The 21,588-nt window shown below is 42.0% G+C and overlaps 1 protein-coding gene across 5 annotated transcripts in view; it reads right to left on the bottom strand.

The window, feature by feature from the left end:
* Positions 1 to 21,588, bottom strand: part of ADGRB3 (adhesion G protein-coupled receptor B3) — a 461,010-nt gene that overhangs the window by 297,357 nt on the left and 142,065 nt on the right. For 4 of the 5 annotated variants that reach the window (XM_080997952.1, XM_080997949.1, XM_080997948.1 and 1 more), the window contains exon 3: positions 513 to 623. The exons of the other annotated variant lie outside the window; for it this stretch is intronic. In XM_080997952.1, the coding sequence (XP_080854078.1) occupies positions 513 to 623 (111 nt within the window). The remainder of the gene's footprint in view (positions 1 to 512; positions 624 to 21,588) is intronic. 5 annotated transcript variants of the gene reach the window in all.

Raw genomic sequence — 21,588 nt, 5'->3', positions numbered from 1 at the left:
GCTCCATATATCAGTACCTCTTTATTATTATTGTGCATGCTAATTGGCACCTTGTGTGGGGAGAGGAAAGGCACTCCCAGGGGCACAGATATGGCCCCGAGACTACTCTGTGAGTATCTAGGCATCTTATTTATGAAACAGGCATATGTGTCCTTAATAGGGGCTACACTTAATTTCCTTCTAAGAAGCTGTGTTGTTGTTTTGTGTGCTTTTCCTTAAATGTTTACATTCAACATCATTATTATATTAAAAAGATATTGCTTTATATTTAAAGGAGGACAAATTTAACAGTATTCACATTTGACACTGTTTGTTTATAAACAATCTGTCTAATTTTCGGCTACTTTATTTATGGACTTTAACTGGTGGCAAAAATAAAAATAAGAAGAAATGGCTTTAAAAAAGTATCAGCTTAGAAAACTGACAAATATGCAGCAAAAGATTATGGAGACATGCAGTGGCTTTTCTAAAATTAAACACAGTAAGTAGAAAAAATGTAACTAATGTATTACCAGTTTGTGCCATAAATTTAGCAGCATCAGCTTGTTCCTGAGGGACCCTTTTCTCATGAACAGATCGAGGTCGCTGACTTTTAATTGTATGATCTCCCATCATTCCAAATTCTAAAGACAGAATAAAGGTTTATGAAAGCTTGTGTGCAGACATTTCTCAAAAATTTACATACTATCTCATGCAATATGTTTGTCAAAAAATAACAAAAATAATAAAAAAAAACCACCTGGAGAGGGCACTGGTAAAACTTCAGACCATGGCAATTAACATCAACTTAGTTTGCTAGGCTAGATAAAAAATTATAATTAGGCTTAATTCTGTGTCTGGAGAGAGTTTTAAACCAGAGGCTTGTTTAAATAGGAAATAGAAACATATCAGTATTTTGACACATACTAAAAATCAGTTGCAGGACAAAAATCAGTTATTTAGACTGGAGACATTTTACTCAGAATATTTTAAATCAGTGCAAACCACACCAGAGAACTACCACCACTGAGTTAAGTGTTGTTGTTCTATGACAGAAGCTAGTGTTTCCTGTGGAGATCAATACCTTCCCTGCTCATCATTCAGCCTGATGGACTGGTAAGCATATCTTCATGAGAACAGAGACAATGTCACATAATGAAGTGGCCCATAAAATGCTCAGTGATAAGCTGGATGCAATGGCAGCTGTGTCTGTTACTTTCATTGCTTCAGAAAACTCTCATAGTTATTAACAAAGCGTGTGGAAGGCCCAAGGCTTTTTCCCCCTGCTGTTGATTCTAAAACAGAACTCTCTTTGATTTTAATAGGGGAAAATCTATGTTAAAAACTCCCATGTGGGAATCGTGAGATGCTGCTTGAAATAAAACCCAGCTCTGCTGATAATTTTCTTCACTGCCTTTGGCAAATCACTTAACCTCTAACAGCTTGAGCCTAAGATTTGCTATGCCTGTACATAAATGCTTATGACTGGGTGCCTGGACACCTACAGCCATGCAACATCACAGTGTGTTTATATCAGTAACAGAGGCAGGTAAGCTATCACAATAAGCACCAGGGCGCCAAATTCAAGATGTACAGATGAGTTCCCTACAGCACACACAAGTAGGCCTCAATCACACTCATGGTGGGAAGTGCCTCAGGAGTGAGCAGGGCCACTGTGTTGGTTGAGATCACTGTAGCAGACATCATTAGTCCTTAATAATGTGAAATCCCACATTGCAACAGCCCCTTTTCCAAGCTCCTTCCCAGTGCTATTTTTCTAGAAAAGGAGGTGCCAGAATTCACTGTTCTCATGGAACAGCAATGAGGCCCACCTGAGATATGCCAGAACTGAGTTCCGGCAAGTTCCGGATGAAAGAAAGCCCTGCTCCTTTCTATGAGCCGTTTTGTATATATGACAACCTCCATGCAAATGCATCGGAAGAGAGTGAGAGCTGAGTGGTCACTATTGGGCTCACAGTCAGGTTCCATTTGCCTGTGTATTGATGGATGAAATCTGGAGTCTCGATGTGAAAGTTATATGCAAGGCAAAGATAGTTTGAATAAAGGCTGCAGTGGTCAAATTGTGGTGGTTGTGCGTATAACTCACACCTTGCTGTGCCAGTGCTCACAAATGACACCCTTCTGTGAGCAGGGGGCTTGCTATAAACCCAGTGACAGGTCCCACACTCCTAAGAAATTTTGAGTTCTCTCTCAATACTTGAAAGGTTTTCATTTTTCCAAAATGATACAAGTCTCTAAATATTCATGGTTCAGTTTTATTTTTTATTTAAATAGTCATAATTATCCACGCTAAGAATAGCTGCACATTTTGCATCTTACAGCGAATATTTTAAAAACCTTATTAATAAAATAAATTTGTGAATTTTCTGATACATTTTACATTAATTCTAAAAATGCCTACGAAATTCAATGTTTAATATTCAACCCATTCCTCCCCCCAATCTAAATCTAATCTTAATTTTACTTGATGGTTTGCATTTCCTGGTGTAGAAACAATATTTTTTAAAATTATGATCATTACTACTAGTAGTAGCATTACTACAATTATTAGAAAGTTCACTGGGAGTTACAGTTAAAAGTTGGAATTAAACAGATACTGTAACTCCAGGGTTAAATATATATATATACGTTCCAATTAATAAAAAAGTGTAACACTTCTACCCATTTGAGGCCTATCAGCTTGTGCGGGATCCAGGCTACTGAGGGGCCCCTGAGAATGATGGTCTCAGTGGTTCCCTGCTCTGTGGGTGGCATCCAACTTTCTCCTTATCACCACCCCTGTTGTCACTGCTTCCTTTCTTGCCTATCCCTCTGTGCCTGATCCCCTTCACTTTGGATGGAAGACAAGGTTATTTCTCCTCATTTTCCTCACCTTTTAAAGTTCTTGTTTAGATATGCTGAACAAACCCCAAAGATAGTAGATCTTCTAACATCACAGTCCATACAGGTCCTACTGAGTTAAATGGAACTTACTATCTCATATGTGTTCATAGGATTGCAAATTCAAGATATTAGGTGGTTATCTAGCTTGATTGCACTGGACAGTATGAACTAATAGGAGGTTCAGATCTTCAGGGGTGGACATTGGCAATGTGGCACCCTGCGCAAGGCCAAAATTTGATGCCCCTACCCAGCCTTCATACTGCCTTCCCAAATCAGGGTAAGTGAGGCTCTAGGCTTTGGGGAGGAGATGTGAGAACTCTGGCAGGGTCCTAGGGCCCTCCCGTCTCCTTCTCAAAGCTGGGTAAATTCTGATAAGACTTTGGAAAGGAGAGAGGAGGACTCCAGGACCCCATCAGAGACCTTACACTTTACAAGAGTTTACTAGGCTTTTGGAAGGAGGCAGAAAGATGCCCCCTCAGCTCTGTGCTCTGTGCATGGAAATTGGTTGTGTTGCCCAAAAACCACCTCTGAGGACTTTGTCACACAGGGGCCAGAGAGCAAGGCAGAACTAAACCCAATATGGCTTCTAAATGGTGACAAATGTCTTCATGTCATGGGATAGCAGCTGAGTAGGATTACAGTTTGGTACCCAGCAATGTAGTGCTACCAATGCTATGGAAAAATGTGTGCACACCTGAGGGGAGATTATTTACCCAAACAATATACCATATTTTTCGCCCTATAGGACACACTTTTTCTCCTCCAAAAATGAAGGGGAAATGTGTGTGCGTCCTATGGGGCGAATGCAGGCTTTTGCTGAAGCCTGGAGAGCGAGAGAGGTCGGTGCGCACCGACCCCTCTCGCTCTACAGGCTTCAGGAGAGCCCCACTGCCAGCCCCACAAGCTCGGGGGACAGCGGGAGAGGCACGGCGCGCCTTTCCCGCTGTCCCCCGACTTGGTTAGAAGGCTGGCGGCGGGAGAAGCCTGTTCCTCCCCATCGCCAGCCCCGCAAACTCGGGGGATAGTGGGAGAGGCGCAGTGCGCCTTTCCCGCTGTCCCCCGACTTGGTTAGAAGGCTGGCGGCAGGAGAAGCCTGCTTCTCCCCGCCACCAGCCCCACAAGCTCGGGGGACAGCTTCCTGCCCCAGCCCCGTGCCTGGGGGAGGGAATAATTTTTTTTCTTTATTTCCCCCCCAAAAAACTAGGTGCGTCCTATGGGCCGGTGTGCCTTATGGGGCGAAAAATACGGTATATAGCAACAAGAAATGCCCTGTGCTTACAGAACTTCATAATAGACCAAACACAATGACTTAATCCATATTTGATCTCCAGTGACTTTAAGGCAGTGGGCATACAATCACAGTCTAAAGATGCATTAAGGGCTCCTCCTGGACTTTAATGCACCATTAAAAAAGATAATGTAAACAGTAACAGTGAATGCCAGGCTGCTGAATCTCCAGTCTGTAGGTAAGGATTCACTGGGCTGTTTGGGGCTGATTGAAAATGCAGCTCAAAACATCTGTAGGGCACTAGGTTGATGAAAACTGCTTAAGGAACACAGCTTTGTAGCGCTATGCTGTAGTGCTGAAGATAAAAGTTCAAAGGTTCCCCTATTGGTACAACATCACGATGAAACTAAATGGGCTGGCCCACTAATGTGCTCTATGGTGTACCCTTCCAGAGCTACTTGACATTATGTACTACTAGTTACATATGACTGGAGCTGGATCATGGCCAACAGGTTTAGCACTGAGGTGCCATATACAAAATATATCAAATTTTCCCAAAAGCACATTGAAAATGGCACAAGGGTTGAGGGACGAAGAAGAATGGGGATTCCCCATGGATCTATCTATGTACTTCTCTGAATTGTGGATAAGTTTCAGGGCTCTGCGTCACTCCTGGTTTCAGCCAAAACACTGCTGTGCTGTGATACACCTAATTGGTGTGATTGCCAGGGGTGGGGTGGGAAGATAAAAACCTGTATAAAAATTACTGCTGCCTCCTTGATATGGGTGCCCATACCAGCACATATGAAAATTTCCCAAGCCAAAATGCAAAATTGCCTGTCTGGAGAGATCTGCAAATAATCAGTATGAAGAGCTGTATTAGACGATTAATGCTGAAACCAGCAAAGGTGCTTTGCTTCTATAGATAAGCTTCATTTTAAGACCCAGGAAGCTTGACACTTTAATGCATTATTCCTTTTTCCATATTTCCTAGCACAGTTCTGTCACACCAAGTGAAAGAGCACAGAGCGTTCAGCATCATTTGCTGTTACTTCACGTTGTTTTTCTAAATTTCCCCTCAATAGGTGTTTTAGTCACACCCACAACTGGCTGGTATATATATATATATTTCATCACTAGATGGCAGGATGGGCCTTAATTTTAAGCTGCAGATCGCTGCAGTAAAAATGAGAATCTGCTTTTTCTTTCTGTTTTTCCTCCTTCCATATTCTGCTCCAGCAAATAAATAAATAATAATAAAAATCAGTAGGATATTCTCCTGAGTACAGCTTGAGTGAAAATCCCCAAAACCCAAATTATTAATATGAAGGATGAAGAAAACAGGGCAATTCTGATAGTCGCTTTGATTCACCCTGTGCTTTGCTAAACTAACTGAACTGAAAGGATAAACATGCCCAAGCAGGTCACTGTTCACTCCTGCTTCTGAATACATTCCAATTAAAAAAGGAACTCTCAGGTTATGTATTCCCACATGTAATTCTCCCTGGGGAATTCCTCAGTATGATAGCAAAATACTAAAAAAAGAGGAAAACATATTACAACCACCCTTCAACAGCTGTTGAAGAGTATCTGTTGGGTTATCCCAACGGCCAGGAATAATGCTACAGAGAGGCAGGGGGGGTGTTATATTTTCTGTGGGTGGAATCAATGTTGCACTAAAGCAAAAGGGTCCCTCAGGCAAACATTTCAGCTTACCAGATGGAACGAAACCCCTATCTTCCCCCTGTGTGCTATACCTGGAGTTCTCCCCAATTGTCAATTTTGGCTGCAAGAGTGTATATGCAGGGGGAGGACTGGGGTGGTGGTGGTGGTGGTCATTATTCAGGATTTCTACTCATTAGTTCAATCCCACCCTGTGAGTGTGAAATGGTAGCCAAAATGTCCTCCCAGTTCAAATCTCAGTGCAGTGAGATTTGAATAGACAGCCTTAGACATGCCCTTGGCCTGGTACACACAAACTGCTAAGCCATAGTTAGCATTCTAAGACTCCATACCAGGGGCCAGCAAACTTTTCCAGCAGGGGGCCAGTCCATTGTCCCTCAGACCTTGTGGGGGCCAGACTATATTTTTTTTGGGGGGGGGGGGAATGAATGAATTCCTATGCCCCACAAATAACCCAGAGATGCATTTTAAATAAAAGGACACATTCTACTAATGTAAAAACATGCCAGATTTAGAAGGCGATTGGGCCAGATCCGTCCCCCAGACCTTAGTTTGCCTACCCATGCTCCATACCCTCCAACATGCTGCCAATTAAAATTGGGGTGCTCATTATTTATGATTTTGCTTAGTCACAACCTGAAGGGATGAGGAAAGACAGAGCCTCTCCACGCCCCAATGTAACAAGAACTTAAACACTCTGCATTGTGCTGTTGTTATTAAGTCAGGTTGGAGCGTGTTGAGGGGAGTGGAAGGGAGGCAGAAAACATTCCCCCATGCAGGCTAGAGGTAGAGGATCCAAGAGCAACATCTGACAGAAGGTACGTGTGGGAAAGGAGTGGGGGGAACTTATTACTTCCCTACACCAAACCTATGAGAGCAAGAGAATGGGGGAATGATGACAGAGCAGGACCCCCTCCCCACAAATGAAAACAAAACCACAACAGGAGGTGTTGGTCAGGAAGGACTCAATCTGACTGTCTTTCTGGAGCAGCACTAGGATTCCTGCCACAACTCTCCTCTCCCTTCTTGAGACCTCAGCTGCTTTCCACCTAAGCCACTGCCATCCCCTCGCACCCAGAGGTGAGGGGGCAATGCAGCGGCATGCAACAAGGGTGGAGAGATGGAAACGCATTCAATGAGGGTACAGAGATAGCTTGGACTGCAAAGCAACCCCCAGGATTCAGAGGCACCCGCCCACCCACAATTCAGCATTCCCCAGGCTTCTATCGTTCCCCCCCAGACCTGTGTGACCAAAAGCTGAGCCACCGATTCCTCCACTCACAATGAAGAACCATGTAGAAACCAAACTCCCACACTTAAACTGGAGGTGGTGGAGGGAAAGAAAACAACACCCAGCCCTTCCTGCAATTCTCACTCAGCACCAAACACAGCCCCTTCCACCACTTGGGTCTGATGAGCTTGACAACAGATGCAGCCAAGAAAGCATTGTCAAGGAGCTCACACACTCCAGAGGGAAGGGAAGGCAGTTTCTGACTCGACTTGTCTATAAGCGAGCTTTGCCTGGCTTGCCACAGTTGCTACTATCACCTCAGGGTGGGAGCACGTGTGAGTGCACGCGCATGCACATACACCCCTGGACCCTTCTTTCCCTTCACCCCTCCCATGACTGTTCTGCCTGCTCATCCATGCGCATGAGGATGTGTGCAGCGGGTGTGTGAGAGGAAAGAGGGAAGGGACTGTGCTTGAGCTGCAGTGGGGTTGCAGTTGCTGCCACCTGAGGGGAGTCCCAGCCTCGGGGTGTGCTGTGAAATCCTCTCTGCTCCAGCCAGCTGCCATGGAGAAGCTCGGGACAAGTGCTAGTTCATCCTCCTCCCTGCGACGCTGGAGGGCAAAAGCAGGACATTCCCAGGTCAAATCAAAAGTCAGGATGGTTTCTGTAAATCTGGGAGTGTCCTTCTAAAATTGGGACAGTTGATGGATATGGACCTCCTGCCATATGGCCACATGAAAGAGATTGGAAGCTTCATCTTCCATTTTAGATTAATCAGAGTTTAGCATGATGTCTGCAGCAAAAACAGAACAAAACTGTGGTTAACCTTAACTATGGTTTGTTGAAACAAACCAGCTTCTTTTCAGCCTGCCTGACAGATGTTGTTGGACTCCAACTCCCATCAGCCCCAGCCAGTATGGCCAACGATCCAGGATGATGGGATTCTTACAACAAATTGTGGTTAAGCTTGACCACTGTTTGTTGGGTTCAAAGAAACAGCAAGCTGTGATTACCGTAATCTAAAACAGAATAAACATTCCCATGGCCTTTTTTTAGCTGCACCAGAGAGGGAGAAAGGAAGCAGATGAGTCTGAGGCTTCCCTAGGCTCATTCTCATAACACTAGAGTATGATTCAGCTTTTTGTCTGAACCAGCCCAGTATTTCTTTATTTCCCTGCACTGGGAGGACTGTTCTTTTGAACACTGTAAGAATGGCCCTGCTGAGTCAGGCCAAAGGCCCATCCAGTCCAGGAGCCTGTTCTCAGCATGGGCAGCCAGATGCCTCGAGGAAGCCCACAAGCAGAACTATTATTAGAACTACTTTGAAGACTGTTGCAAGGATGTGAAGTGCTTTCAGCCCTTGTAAAATGTGCTACACGTTATAAAGCTATCCACACTTACCTTTTGCCCCACTCTTTCTAGGCTCAGGTCTGAACTTTTTACCCTGGAGCTTTCCCTGCAAAAAAAAAGCACTCTTTCGCACTCAATCAGAGCAAACGTCAATTTGGGTTTTCTGTGGATTGCCGTTTCTTCTGATTAAGCTTTAAAGAGTGGGTTTTCATGGAGAAAACTGGAGGGGGGGGAAAGGTGGGGCACTCAGACATGGAACTTTAAAGCTTGGACCATGCCTGGAAAGCACAGAAGAAAAGTAAGTGTGGATAAGCCCATAGTTACCTCTCTGAACTACCACTACTATTCATAAGATCACACAGTCTGATGAAAGAGACGAGTGGAACAACTAGAAGTCTTGCATATTGCACTCAAGAGATTGTCTACACTGGATGGGCAATGGTTGTGCAGGGTGTCAGGCTGGAGTCTCTCCCAGGCCTAACTCCAGATGCTGCGAATGGAACCAGGGATCTTCTGCATGCAAAGCAGATGCTCTACCACTGAGCTGTACAAATACCAAAATGGATAGGTATAAAATGGATAGGTATAAAATACGGACAGCACCTACAAAGCTTTGATCAACAGGCTCTCCATAAATTAAACTTTGACTTTCCAGATCTGTTGTCTTCTGTTGGATGAATTTTAAACATACTTGTGTTAAACTAAAAATTGAAAGACTGCAAGTCTTCTTGACCCAGTTTAAAAGATGCCTCTGCCCCACTTAAGTTGCTGATTTATCTAATGCGTTGCAAACCAAACCCAAATCATTTGCCAATCAACTGTAAGATGGCTGGCCAGGGACCACAAAATTGCTGTACCTTTGCATATTGCTGATACCAAGTACATGCTCAGTAATGGAAGCACCATTTCCCTCCTAAGTATAGCTTTACTTGGAGGCAGGTTGGATATGCTACATTTCCCCCTGTTGAAACAGGTTTGTGGGCCTGGAAGCCCCTGATTTCTGAGGAGAGCAGCTCACTTCTGACACCCTAAGGCATGGTAGCTATAGCAAAGAGCTTACCTGCCCAGCTAGCGGTCCACCCCTTGAGAGGGGACAGGCCTTGGCCCTTGTGAATTCTTTTGAAAATGAAAAGTGCATAAATCTACTTAAATAGAATCCGCTGGAGAAAAATAAATTAATTCATGATGAGTGTTGGCACTTAATAAACAAAAACAGAGTAATACAATTTACATTAGGTTTCCCCTTTAATATAATGTGTACAGAAGTGGATCCCAGTTTTGTTTTAAAAATTAAAATACTTTAAGAATGTCCAAATTCAAGGCTTGTGGCTCTCAAATTTTTTGAACTAATGAACTAAAAATAACCCATAGCTGATTTTTATTTAAAACCATTCTGCCTCGACACTGTACATTTATAATGGTTCGTCAGTTACTGTATATATTTTTAAGCAAACTATTTTTAACAGTAAAATATGAGTGGCTTAAAGAACCATATTTATTGCATCTAAAACTTCCTGTCACATACTTTTATTTACTGTGGAGAATGTGTCAATATCTGCTGTTTGTGTTAACGATTCATAAATTGAGGGAGTGCAAAGTGTATGCGTACTGTTGATTCACAAAACAAAAAAGGATTTGGTTCCATAGAGGCGTTATATTTTGTTGTGTGCCTAGACAATGCTGATCAGCTTAGATCTGTTGCCACTGTGATTTCTCAGGAACAATTTATTGCCAGAACAGAGAATTGACAGCTGATATTGGTAACTATGCAAAAAGCAGAAGAATTTATTTACTGCCATTTAAAACTACTGGACTGAATAAAAGATTGCTGGGCATTGTTCTGCTATACACCTCCAACTAGGGGAAAGCATAATAAAATAATTACCTAAGAGATACCATAAATCATTGGAATGATGGATTTAAGTACTCCATATTACAGCATATGGAGTTTTTCTTGTTAGGTGTACGGCACAACAAAGTGAAACATAGTGTTTTCTTTTTCCACACAGGTACATTTAAGCCCAAGAATCACATTTTGTAGTTTTCTGCCATTGGAGATGTATATAAACCTCACCTACAGTGGTCACTGTCTGGTATTGCAGGTATAAAAAAATGAGTAATGAGACAGCTTCTCACATAGTTTTTGTTTGCCTTTTTGGCTGTGTTAGTTCCATGGAGAATGGCGTGATATCAACTGTGGCACAGATATTTTATTACCTCTGGCTCAGATCTCCCCACTCAGTCATGACGCTCACTGGGTAGCCTTCGGCCAGCCACCATCTCTTAGATTAACCTACCTCACAGGGTTGTTGTGAGGGTGAAATGGGAAAGAGGAGAAACATGTACACCACCTTGAGGTCCTTGGAAGATAAAAGGTGGTATATAAATGTAATAATTACATAAATAAAATAAATACATAAACAAAACTATCACCAGTTTGAGCAGTATTACTCCACAGTCGTTAACGAGGGGCTGTATATATACACTGAAACATATACTATAGTGCTTATATTTTCCAACATTATTGATCACAGTGGGTGATGCAGAACAGAAAGTGGATCTGATCCAATTGTATGTTGAAGTTTGCATCACTTAACTCACAGATGCTCCATAAACATCTGACAACAATAAAGAACTACCCAGATTTAAGTAAAAACCTGATTTGAGCATTTCAATAGGCAAATGCAGACAATATTCAGCTAATTTCATAGTGGAAATATGGACAATCGTTATACAATATTCAGCACATAGCTGAATTTAATAAACCTTTACCAATATACTACCATGTGTATGCAAACACAAAACTTTTAGTAAAAAAATGAAGTGCCTAAAAAGCACTTAATCTCTCTCCTACCATCTGCAGATATTGTAGGCAGAAAACAGTACTAATAAATCTGGTAAGTATTACTTATCTCTGATTAATGCAATAAATTCTGGCTCTGTAATATCTGAATTGAGGTTGGGGGGGATGGCCACCAAGCTTAAAATTAAGAATACAGTGGTACCTCGGGTTACATACACTTCAGGTTACATATGATTCATGTTACAGACTCCGCTAACCCAGAAATATTACCTCGGGTTAAGAACTTTGCTTCAGGATGAGAACAGAAATCGTGCTCCGGCAGCGCAGCGGCAGCAGCAGGAGGCCCCATTAGCTAAAGTGGTGCTTCAGGTTAAGAACAGTTTCAGGTTAAGAACGGACCTCCAGAACGAATTAAGTACTCAACCCGAGGTACCACTGTACCTCACAATGGATGAAACTTAAAGGAGCAGTTCAATGCCTTTTAGCTGCAGCATCTTATACAGTGGTACCTTGGGTTACAAACACTTCGGGTTACAAACTCCGCTAACCTGGAAGTAGTACCTTGGATTGAGAACTTTGCCCCAGGATGAGAATGGAAATCGCATGCTGGCGGTGCGGCGGCAGTGGCAGGCCCAATTAGTGAAAGTGTGCCTCAGGTTAGGAACGGTTTTGGGTTAAGAATGGACCGCGGGAACAAATTAAGTTCATAACCCGAGGTACTACTGTACTAGATAAGTAAGTAAGTGCATTGTAGCTTTGCCCCACTTTCCTTTGAAAAGTCATAGAAGTCCTTATTATAAAGTTTTGTGAGTACAATCATGTCTCACCACTAGAGAGAAAGGGCTATGCTGATGGCCCTTAAGATGTGGGGGTAAGATTCCATCATTGGCCTCTCCTCATCCTCATCCCCTCCTTAATCTGATAGAATTCATAAAGGAAAGCTGGACCCAGAAGGTGTGTTGGTGGGTACCGTGCAAAGCACCAAAACAGGCTGCGCTTCCATTCTACAAGAAAGGACCAGAGGAGCATCTTGCATACATTCTGAAACACTGCCATGTGCTCTGTGCCCTACTGTCATCATGGAGCAAGCTCCTGCAGGGCCTAGATTGCTATGCTTCCAATCAAGAAAAGAGAAACCATGCAAATCTTGATTAAGTGTACATCTGGGTACAAACAATTTCGCCCCCAGCAAACATACTCGCTGCTGGAGGTAAAGGACACCCCCTTTTTTCCTTGTTCTTCATCTTCCCTGCTCTATTCACAAATAAAGAACAGGTAGACCGGGAAGACCTTGTGCAACAAGGATCTGCCTGGAATGAGTGACTCAGATCAATGCTGAAACAATAAAGCCAAATGAAGAATGGCTTGCAGTAAACCCAAAATGACCTTTCTCAAATTGACCAGGTAATGTAGATAAACACAGGTTACTGGCGATTATCAGGGGCCGACAGCTCTGTAGTTCCTCAGGTGGCAGAAAGGGAGCCACACACAAAAATAGTCTTCCCTCCCTTCCCATGAAGCTTCATTTGAAAGCTGTTCGCAAAGATGAGAAAAGGAGAGAAACATTTGCTGGAAAGTCACACAGGTGGCCCAGTATCAGCATCTTCCCTGCTACCCATGTAGGCATTTCATAATCTATGCTGCATCATGAGAACAACAGTAGGTCACAAAGCAAGAATCCTATATATGAATAGAATAAATCAGCTGGCTGAAATTAATGCTGTATTAATACTGCCAAGTATGCTTATCTCCTGCCACATAAATTGCTGAGACTGACCCCCACCTCCCTTTGCATATGCTAACTTCCCTTTCCACTACAGTCCTTCTTAATGCATCAAATGCCACTCTGGAGAGTCTTCTGATCCTTAGACCCAGCATTTGAGGGAACATAAAGAACAGCAGAACCATAAAAAAATGTTGGTAGTTGTGTGAACTTTTGGATCTCTGTCAATTTTTTTAGAGGCAATATGTCCCATCCTAACGGTTTCATCTTGATAGTTTCACCTTGCTCACAGTCAGCTCACTGAACATTCCTTTCCCCATATGTGTGTGACATTAGGCTTGTTCACACATCACACTCAACACAAATATTTGTGTGAAAGAGTGCACACTGCTGATTTGCACAGTTGAACTATTACGTACATGGACTGAACATTACATGTGAATGAACGTACAGGAACAAAGACGCTCATTGAATATGTAAGACCCAAATTACCATCCTTGGACCACACTTTTGTATTGGAGAAAAACAACTATTTTCTTTCCCCCCACTGAAATTTCCAAACCTTAAATAAATACTTGCATAAATCTCTACCCTTCGCTCTGTCATGTCCCATTTCTCTCCTCCAAAATACCTCGCAAAATGCAAGTTTAAGAAGGTGACAAGTGGAATGTCATAAATACACACAGAAGGGGAAATAAAAAATGAAGCAAATATCAGTGATCTGAAGCTAACCCATCATAAGACAATACAAAATCTGACAAGTATTGTAGAGACAGAAACCCCTCTAAGCCACAATGGACCAGTTATGGCAAAAGGAGGGAGGAGGACTCTTTCTAGTCAAAACAACAACTGTATTACCTCCAGGTTTCTTGAGACAAGATGGATAGACTGCTAAGCTAAAGAAATAGCTATACCCTAGAATAGGGATAAAGCCATATTGATAATCTCGTAACTTCTGCTAGAGATTTTGGGTTTTGGGGAGATGCTGCTCAGTGGCCATAACTGTTTCACATCATTTATTGATCTGTTGTTTCTCTTTTTATGCGTATTAAAATACTAGGCACATCATAAGTGGTCTAACAAGAAATCCATCAATGCTCTTATCCTTTTCCAAACAAATATGGAACCTCTAATGTACACATCAGCATTAATATTCATTGGCTTGCCCTACTGTAATTGTTTTGGCTAGAGAGGTTGACAAGAAAACTATTTAGTTCTGTTCTTATTATTTCTGAAGATTTCCATGCCCCAGTTTAAATATCCATTCAAATAAATAATTCCATGTTCCTACTTAATAATACGCACATCACTGATAACTGTAATTAGAACCAGATGAAAGCTTAAACTTGTATAGTAGATAAAGTAGTCGGCTTCCATGTTGGAAACCCAGGTTTCCTACATCTGTGCTCACCCAGAGAGCAGAATGGGTGACTTAGTAAATGTCACCATCTCTTAAGATGCAATCCAAGCCTCTGGTTGGCAGAGGTGGGGCTCACGGATGGCACAAGACATTTTGGCACCTGAGGCGAACCCAAAAATGGTGCCTCCCTCCCTTCAAGGAAAGAACGAGTGAGTGAGTGAAGAGCTACAGTACATCTCTGCTCAGCTTTGCTTTGGGATCTACTTCCCCTGTGGATCCTGCCACCAGAGGCAGTTACCTCAGCTTGCCTCATGGGTGGGTCAGCCCTGGTGGGGCTTAATGGACCAGCATAACCAATACCACACCCACTAGTCAGGGCAGGAGGAAAGGGAAGTTAAAATGTCACTTCACCCACCAGGCTGGCACAGCTGCAGATTGAAGAGGCCTGGACAAGTCTTTTGGTGTGGCAGCATTGCGGGCCACCGATGCTTCCTTTCATCGGGATCCAGTCAAGAGCCATGGCTGCTGGGGATTTCCCTTCTCAGCTGGAAGGATCTTTGAGCTCTCTCTGCCGGCTGGGAATTCAGATCCAAGCCTGTCTGCAAATTGGCCAATGGCTGGCAAGCTTGGAGGCTGGCCCTCCTTGGCTTCCCTCAGGTCCACTCCCAGGATATTTAACGTGGCCTGCGCCAGCCCCAGCACCTGCTTCTCCTCCTATGCCAAACCTCTTCACCTGTAGTCAAGAAAGTTGTGGTCTGATTTGATCCTATTTTGAATGTGTGGTGTCCTTTATATCTATCTCAGTTGGTGAGGTGAGGAGAGCGTGGGGCCTGGGCCTGCCATGGGGTGGGGAGTTATATACCACTGGCAATGAAATATTCTGTATCTGGCATTGATGCCTTACACGTTCATTGTTTATTTTGGGGGTTGTTACCCTTTCTAGGTCTATGGGCATATTCTGACATTTGAGCAATGATAATGGACGTCACCTGCTGTGCTTGCTTCTCCCACAAACCAAATCCCACAAAATGAGTCTGAGCCTTAAAAAGCACATGGAACTGAAGTAAGAGTCATTTTTCCAACTTCCTTCTTCAGCTTTGTATACTTTACAAAGGAGGGGGGGAAATGACCACCTTCTGCTCATCACCAAGGAGGCCTTGAAAGGTGGGGTTCTCAGAGGCTTCATGTGCCATTATTTCATGCCTTTCTTCCAAGTAATTCAAGGCAGAATATATGGGATTCCCAAGTGGTTTCCTATCTAGACACTGATCCAATCCAGACCTTCACTTCAGCAAGATTGATGCATATTGTGTCTTCAGGCCATGCCCTTGTTCCATTTGGAATACAATCACAATTATTTATTGAGTAATTAAAACTGGGAGAAGGTCATTTTCAAATCACCCTATCAATGCTATTTTGAATAAATGTTACAGATGCTCCCAACTGCAGTGAGAATAAATATTCTTGCATTGCTTATTTCCCATATTGTTCTTTCCTTTGTCAGGCAGATTTATTTCTAGATCTGTTTGCTTTGTCTAATCTCAAATGTTTTCTTCCTATGTCTTTACACTGAGAAACTTTTGTAATCTTTTATTTATGCACTGGTTCTATTTCTCTCTTCAAGCAATCATGTTCAAAGATCAGCCTTTGTGTTTCTGTGGTTTGACAGAAAGGCATACAGTAGGATCCCCAATAACTATATGGCAAACTGAGAATTCTATATACCAATACTTTCCCGTTTCAATAGGGGAAAAAACCTTTCCCTTTTTTATGCTATTCAATAAAAATAGCAACACTTCCAATATTCTACATATGCTTATTTTACTTGACATACTACAGGGACTTGTGAAATGCTGAACTGTTAGACTCTCCTGTATTATGCTTTTCTGAAGGCAATAAGGAACTATAGACAAAACTGTAAAAAAAGGGGGAAAATATGAGTTGAACATCTGTGGTACCCTATTCATATCCAAACACCCAAATCCAAATGAAATCCAAGAAAAGAAGCTTATCAGAACTTAGTTATGAATATGCAGTTCAGAATCTGCAATCCCCAAGCCATATTCCTCTTCAAGACCATATTCCCTTATCAAAACCTGTTTTTAAGGGCTTCCATCAAAACTATATATTTACTAAAGGCCTCAATAAGAATACTCTTGACTGACTGTAGACTGGAAACAGAGTCCCTTTTCTAGTAGAAGTATGGAAAAGAGGAAGTTTTATCCAAGTAAAATGATAAGATACTCATGGGATCAAGTAGGCATGGTAGGATGTGAGTTTATGGTATAATGATAGAAAAGCAAATAACTCCATGGGGCCACGAATAAAGAGAAAGTGTGCATAAGAAGAACATAACAGAATGTAATATGTGGCAAACAGCACAAATATATGTACTGAGACAACATTCAAATCAGTATATTCTTTACAACTATGTTTTTCTGGCTCCATAATTTTATATTATAATAGCAGTCAGAAGCATCCCGACAGGTCCGCATATGAGCTATTAGCTATCCTGCTCTGACATGTTAAACCAAGGCCAATAAAGGAAATAAGTAGCCCTTGCTCACACTTAATGCTAAAGAGGGCTATGGCTTCATGTGAACCAGCAAACATGAGGGCTCCTGGTGAGGAGACTGTGACAGCTTTGCTCCTTCCTAGTTGTTTTGCTGCTGGTCTAAGCTGTGTTCTGGCTTAGTGTGTCATCTGAACCCACGTTAATGGTATAGCTGTCCCAGACAAAGTACAAATCTTGGTTACAGCTCATGGGAGAAAGCTAAACGCCAAGACTGTGTTTGGCTGACATGCTAAGCCTAACCATGGCTTAGTTCAGTGCAGTACAGCAGCAAAGTGACCAGAGAGAAGCAAAGGGACCATGATTTCCTCTCTCAGAGTCTGCACGTTTGTCCGTTCACATTAACATATGGCTTGGCTTTGTGTTATATGTGAACTTTATGACACCCGTCTTGAGTGACTCATGCAGTGCACACCATCTGTGCCTTTCATAGACTAGTAATGGAATCATAGAATTGTAGAGTTGGAAGGGACCCAAGGTTCATTTAGTCCAACCCCCTGCAATGCAGGAATCTCAACTAAAGCATCCGTGACAGATGGCTATCCAACCTCTGCTTAAAAACCTCCAAGGGAGGAGAGTCCACCACCTTCCAAGGGAGTCCGTTTCACTGTTGAACAGCTCTGTCAGAAAGTTCTTCCTAACGTTTAGCCATAATTTCTTTTCTTGTAATTTGAATCCATTGGTTTGAGTCCTAGCCTCCAGAGCAGGAAAAAACAAGCTTGCTGTGTCTTCCAAGTGACAGCCCTTTAGATGTTTGAAGATGACTATCACATCTCTTCTTTTCCAGGCTGAACATACCCAGTTCCCTCAACTGTTCCTCATAAGGCTTAGTTTCCAGACCCTTGATCATCTTGGCCACTCTCCTAGTCCTCCAGGAAGATGAAACCAGCAAACACAGGCACATCATGCTATGAAAAAAGTGTAATTTATGCACTCTCATATGCTTTGTGTATAAATGTGCCGACTGAGATGGCTACATTTTAAGCAATTACTGTGAAATAGGCAATTACTGGAAACAGCCAATATGAAAGCGATGCATGCTCAGCTCTCTCCTGTAGACTTTTTTTGGAGAGAGGGGAAGGGTGGGGGGAAGGGAGAGAGAAGCGCTGTCAGAGACACTCACCCAACACACACAAACACTAACCTTCATAAGTCTGTGCATGTTAACTTATCTACATCTTTTTACTTTCAAGTACAGAGTTGGATTGCTTAAGGCGGTAAAATCAATTCATCATAAATAATAAATTAAGCCAAGTTGTAATGCAATTTAGATATTTATGACCCAATTCTGTCCTACACTGACTTCAGTGGATTTAGAGCTGAGGGCTAAATTGGGCCAAACCCTATTTTGTTACTTATGTTTATGCTCCAAGCTGGAATTTATATATTTACAGGTTTCTACTTGCATATGTATATTTTTTAAAGAAACTCCCAGTGCCACCACAGCTACATTCCAACATTGGAACTATGATAATATTAGAAGATTTGGAAGCTGCATGTTATGCCATGACCATAGATACCTTGCTGCAACACCCTCCGTTACAGCTACATGTGACAAAGGCAAAGGAGCCTCCCCTACTGACAAGAAGAAGCATGAAATTGAAGAAACTGAAGAAAAATCACAAGCACTTCCCTATGTTGGGATGTTAATACATCTGTGAAAGGTTTATCTGGTGTGGGTTTTTAAAAAACACTTCATAAAGGAAACTGGCTTCAGTGAGGTCCTTTCTTCCAGCTATCCTGATTTTTTAAGTATAAAATCATGGGGAAATGGGTTCCTGTAGTTTGTCGTTCTTGACCACAGTGTTTTTCCAGTTGGCGGTAGAAAACTCTGATGTGTGCAACTCTTCTCAAATGCTGCCACCTCATGGCTAATCTACAGTACCACCCAGAGATGTCAAAAGCAGAGATCAAAACTAGCAGCAAGAAGGGATGCCATGAACATGTACAGCGATTATAGTCACTAAATATATTTTGGCTGCTATTTTTTAGGCATCACACTAATTTTGATTACTTCTAACATTTATAGAGAATATATATATATATATATATATATATATATATATATATCACAACCTAAATAAATATATGTTTAAATAAGAACAAGTAATTTATTTATTGCTTCATTATTATAATAATATTGCACAAACAAGTAAATGAAATTAGCGGTTTTATTTTTTAATTCGTAGGAAAGTTTATAAAATGTGGTAGCACCTGTAGCGATACACAATAATAAAAATAAAAATAAAACCCATGTTAGTGCTTAGAAGACAGTCATTTTGACTGTGGATGGCGATAGCTCTCTTCAGGTTATGTGAAAAGGTGATGTGTTAAATGTGGGGCTCCCTCTGAAGATAGTTCAAAGACTGCAGCAGTTGCAAAATTCAATGGTCAGAATGTGGATTGGGGTAGGACAATCTGATAATGTAACACAAATTCTGGCAAAGCTCCACAGGCTACAAATTAGTTTCCAGGACAAATTCAAAGTGCTGGTTTGGACCTACAAAGCCTTATGTGTCTCAGGAACCCAATAATTCATGGACTGCCTCTCCTCGCATGAACCGATCTGGACTCTGCAATCTTCACCCGAGGCCCTTCACTGTGTGCCTGCCTCCATCAGATGGGAAAATGATGGAGATATCATTATTTTTCATTCAGTCAAGGGGTATCTGGAAGGGAGGAAATTCTCCCTTGCAAGTCCTGGTCATGCATATCCTATTTATGTGAAGGATTCGCCACTACAAGCACAGCAAAATGTTAGAACTGATCCTTTACTATGGCAGCCCCAAAACTTTGGATCTCCCGGCCAATTGTTAACAGCCGCCTTTGCTGTATTTTTATTTTTTTGCTGGGGGGAAAAAATACAGCGAAAATATTATTTAGACAAGCCTATTTGGGTGTTTAGAAAGTTTGAATGAATTTTAGTTTGTTTTAGTCTATTCTACTGTAGCTTTAATTTCCATATGCTTTAAATTATGTTTTTGGTTTTTTTTAGTGATTATTTTGCTTCAGCAGGATATAAATTTCATGAAATAAATAAATAAATAAATAAATAAATAAAGAAAGTGTTCCCGGACATGATAAATATGTGAAAATCTATGGCTTACTAGAGCATCATTAACCATTTTTCTGGAGAAGACCTAAAAATACCACAGTTGCCAATTAAATGATATTTTTAAGATAGATAAAAAGAAAGATTTTAGTTATGAGTTACAAGATTTCAAAAAGAGGTTTTAGAAAACAATATATAATTATTGTCGAAAATGTATAATCTGCTCCTGGAATGGCAAACAAAAGACGAACAGGTCAAATCGGTGATGATACATTGGGCAAAAGATTTGGGACATAATATGCAAATAGTAGAATGGGAGAGGCTATGGAAAACAGATTTGAAATTTATGGCATATTGCTCACTGAAAGAAAATTATATGAAAATGATGTACCGGTGGTATTTGACTCCTATTAAGTTAGCAAAAATGTATAGAACAAGTATAAATACTTGCTGGAAATGTAAGGAAAAAGAAGTTATCTTTTACCATATGTGGTGGACGTGTAAAGCAACTAAAAATTTCTGGTAGATGATATATAATGAAATGACTGCTCCCCACATCAAATGGGGGGCATACTTTGTGTGGATGTGCGCAGCACCCTGATCCTACACGGCTCCTATCAGTATTGCCTGGCATCGCCCCCTACCCCAGGCTGGATACCTGGAGGTTTCCGCCCAACCTCGGGCAGTCAACCAATCCCGGTGGGGGAGGCGTTGCCAGGGTAGTTGGCCAGGGGTGGGACTTCCCTACCCACACAATAGAGGGTGGAACTTACCTATAATGAAATGGAAAAAAATGTTTAAAATAACTTTTGTTAAAAAACCAGAAGCTTTTATATAAGGAATTATAGGTACTGAGATACCAAAGGATCAGAAAAGACTGTTTATGTATGTGACAACAGCTGCGTGGATACTTTAGCCCAGAGACGGAAGGAAGAGATAACCCCGACCAGAGAAGAATGACAAACCAAGTTGATGGATTATGCCGAAATGGCAAAATTAACTGGGAAGCTCAGAAATCAAGAAGACAAGAACTTCAAAAAAGAATGGGAAAAGTTTATAATTTATATACGAGACCACTGTAAGCAGGTTAAAACATTAGCAGGATTTTAACCACACTTGTAAAGTATGGATAATTTAGAAGGATAAAAATGTGGATAAGTATTGATATGCAAATTGTAAATATTATCATTGGGACTCATGGAAGGTATGAGGGGGGGACTTCCGGGGTGGCGCCATCGGTAATGGCAGATTCCCTCTGATCCGGAGGGACTGGCTCCACGGGAAACGGGTCTGTTCCGCTACGGCGAAGCGGGGACCCTCTAAAAAATCACAGGCGGATGAAGCCTGTGACCATGGGACTCAGCGGGCACCTTTTGCGCCCCCCCCAATTCGTAAAGGAACCCAATTACAGGCTCCGGAGCGAAGAGGGGTTAGTGGCGCAGTGCTGAGCGTCAACTGCTTCTTCCGTGGAGCGAAGCCGCACAGCCGTTGCCGGAGAGCGCTACCTTTTTCCTGGGACAATTTGGCTACAAAAACAACTACCTGTGAGCAGATCAAATTTGGACAATTGGACTTTAAACAACGATCTGTGAGTAGAACGGAAAATTGGATTAAGAAATTCCTCTTAATTTGGCACTGAAGCGGGAAGGTCTAAGCAGGAAGTCAGCCTTCCATTTCTTGTAGATAGATTAAAGCAAAGACAT

The sequence above is a fragment of the Podarcis pityusensis genome (genome assembly GCF_964106645.2).
Source record: "Podarcis pityusensis genome assembly, chromosome: 3".
NCBI lineage: Eukaryota > Metazoa > Chordata > Lepidosauria > Squamata > Lacertidae > Podarcis > Podarcis pityusensis.
This window is presented reverse-complemented; position numbering and strand designations above follow the sequence as displayed.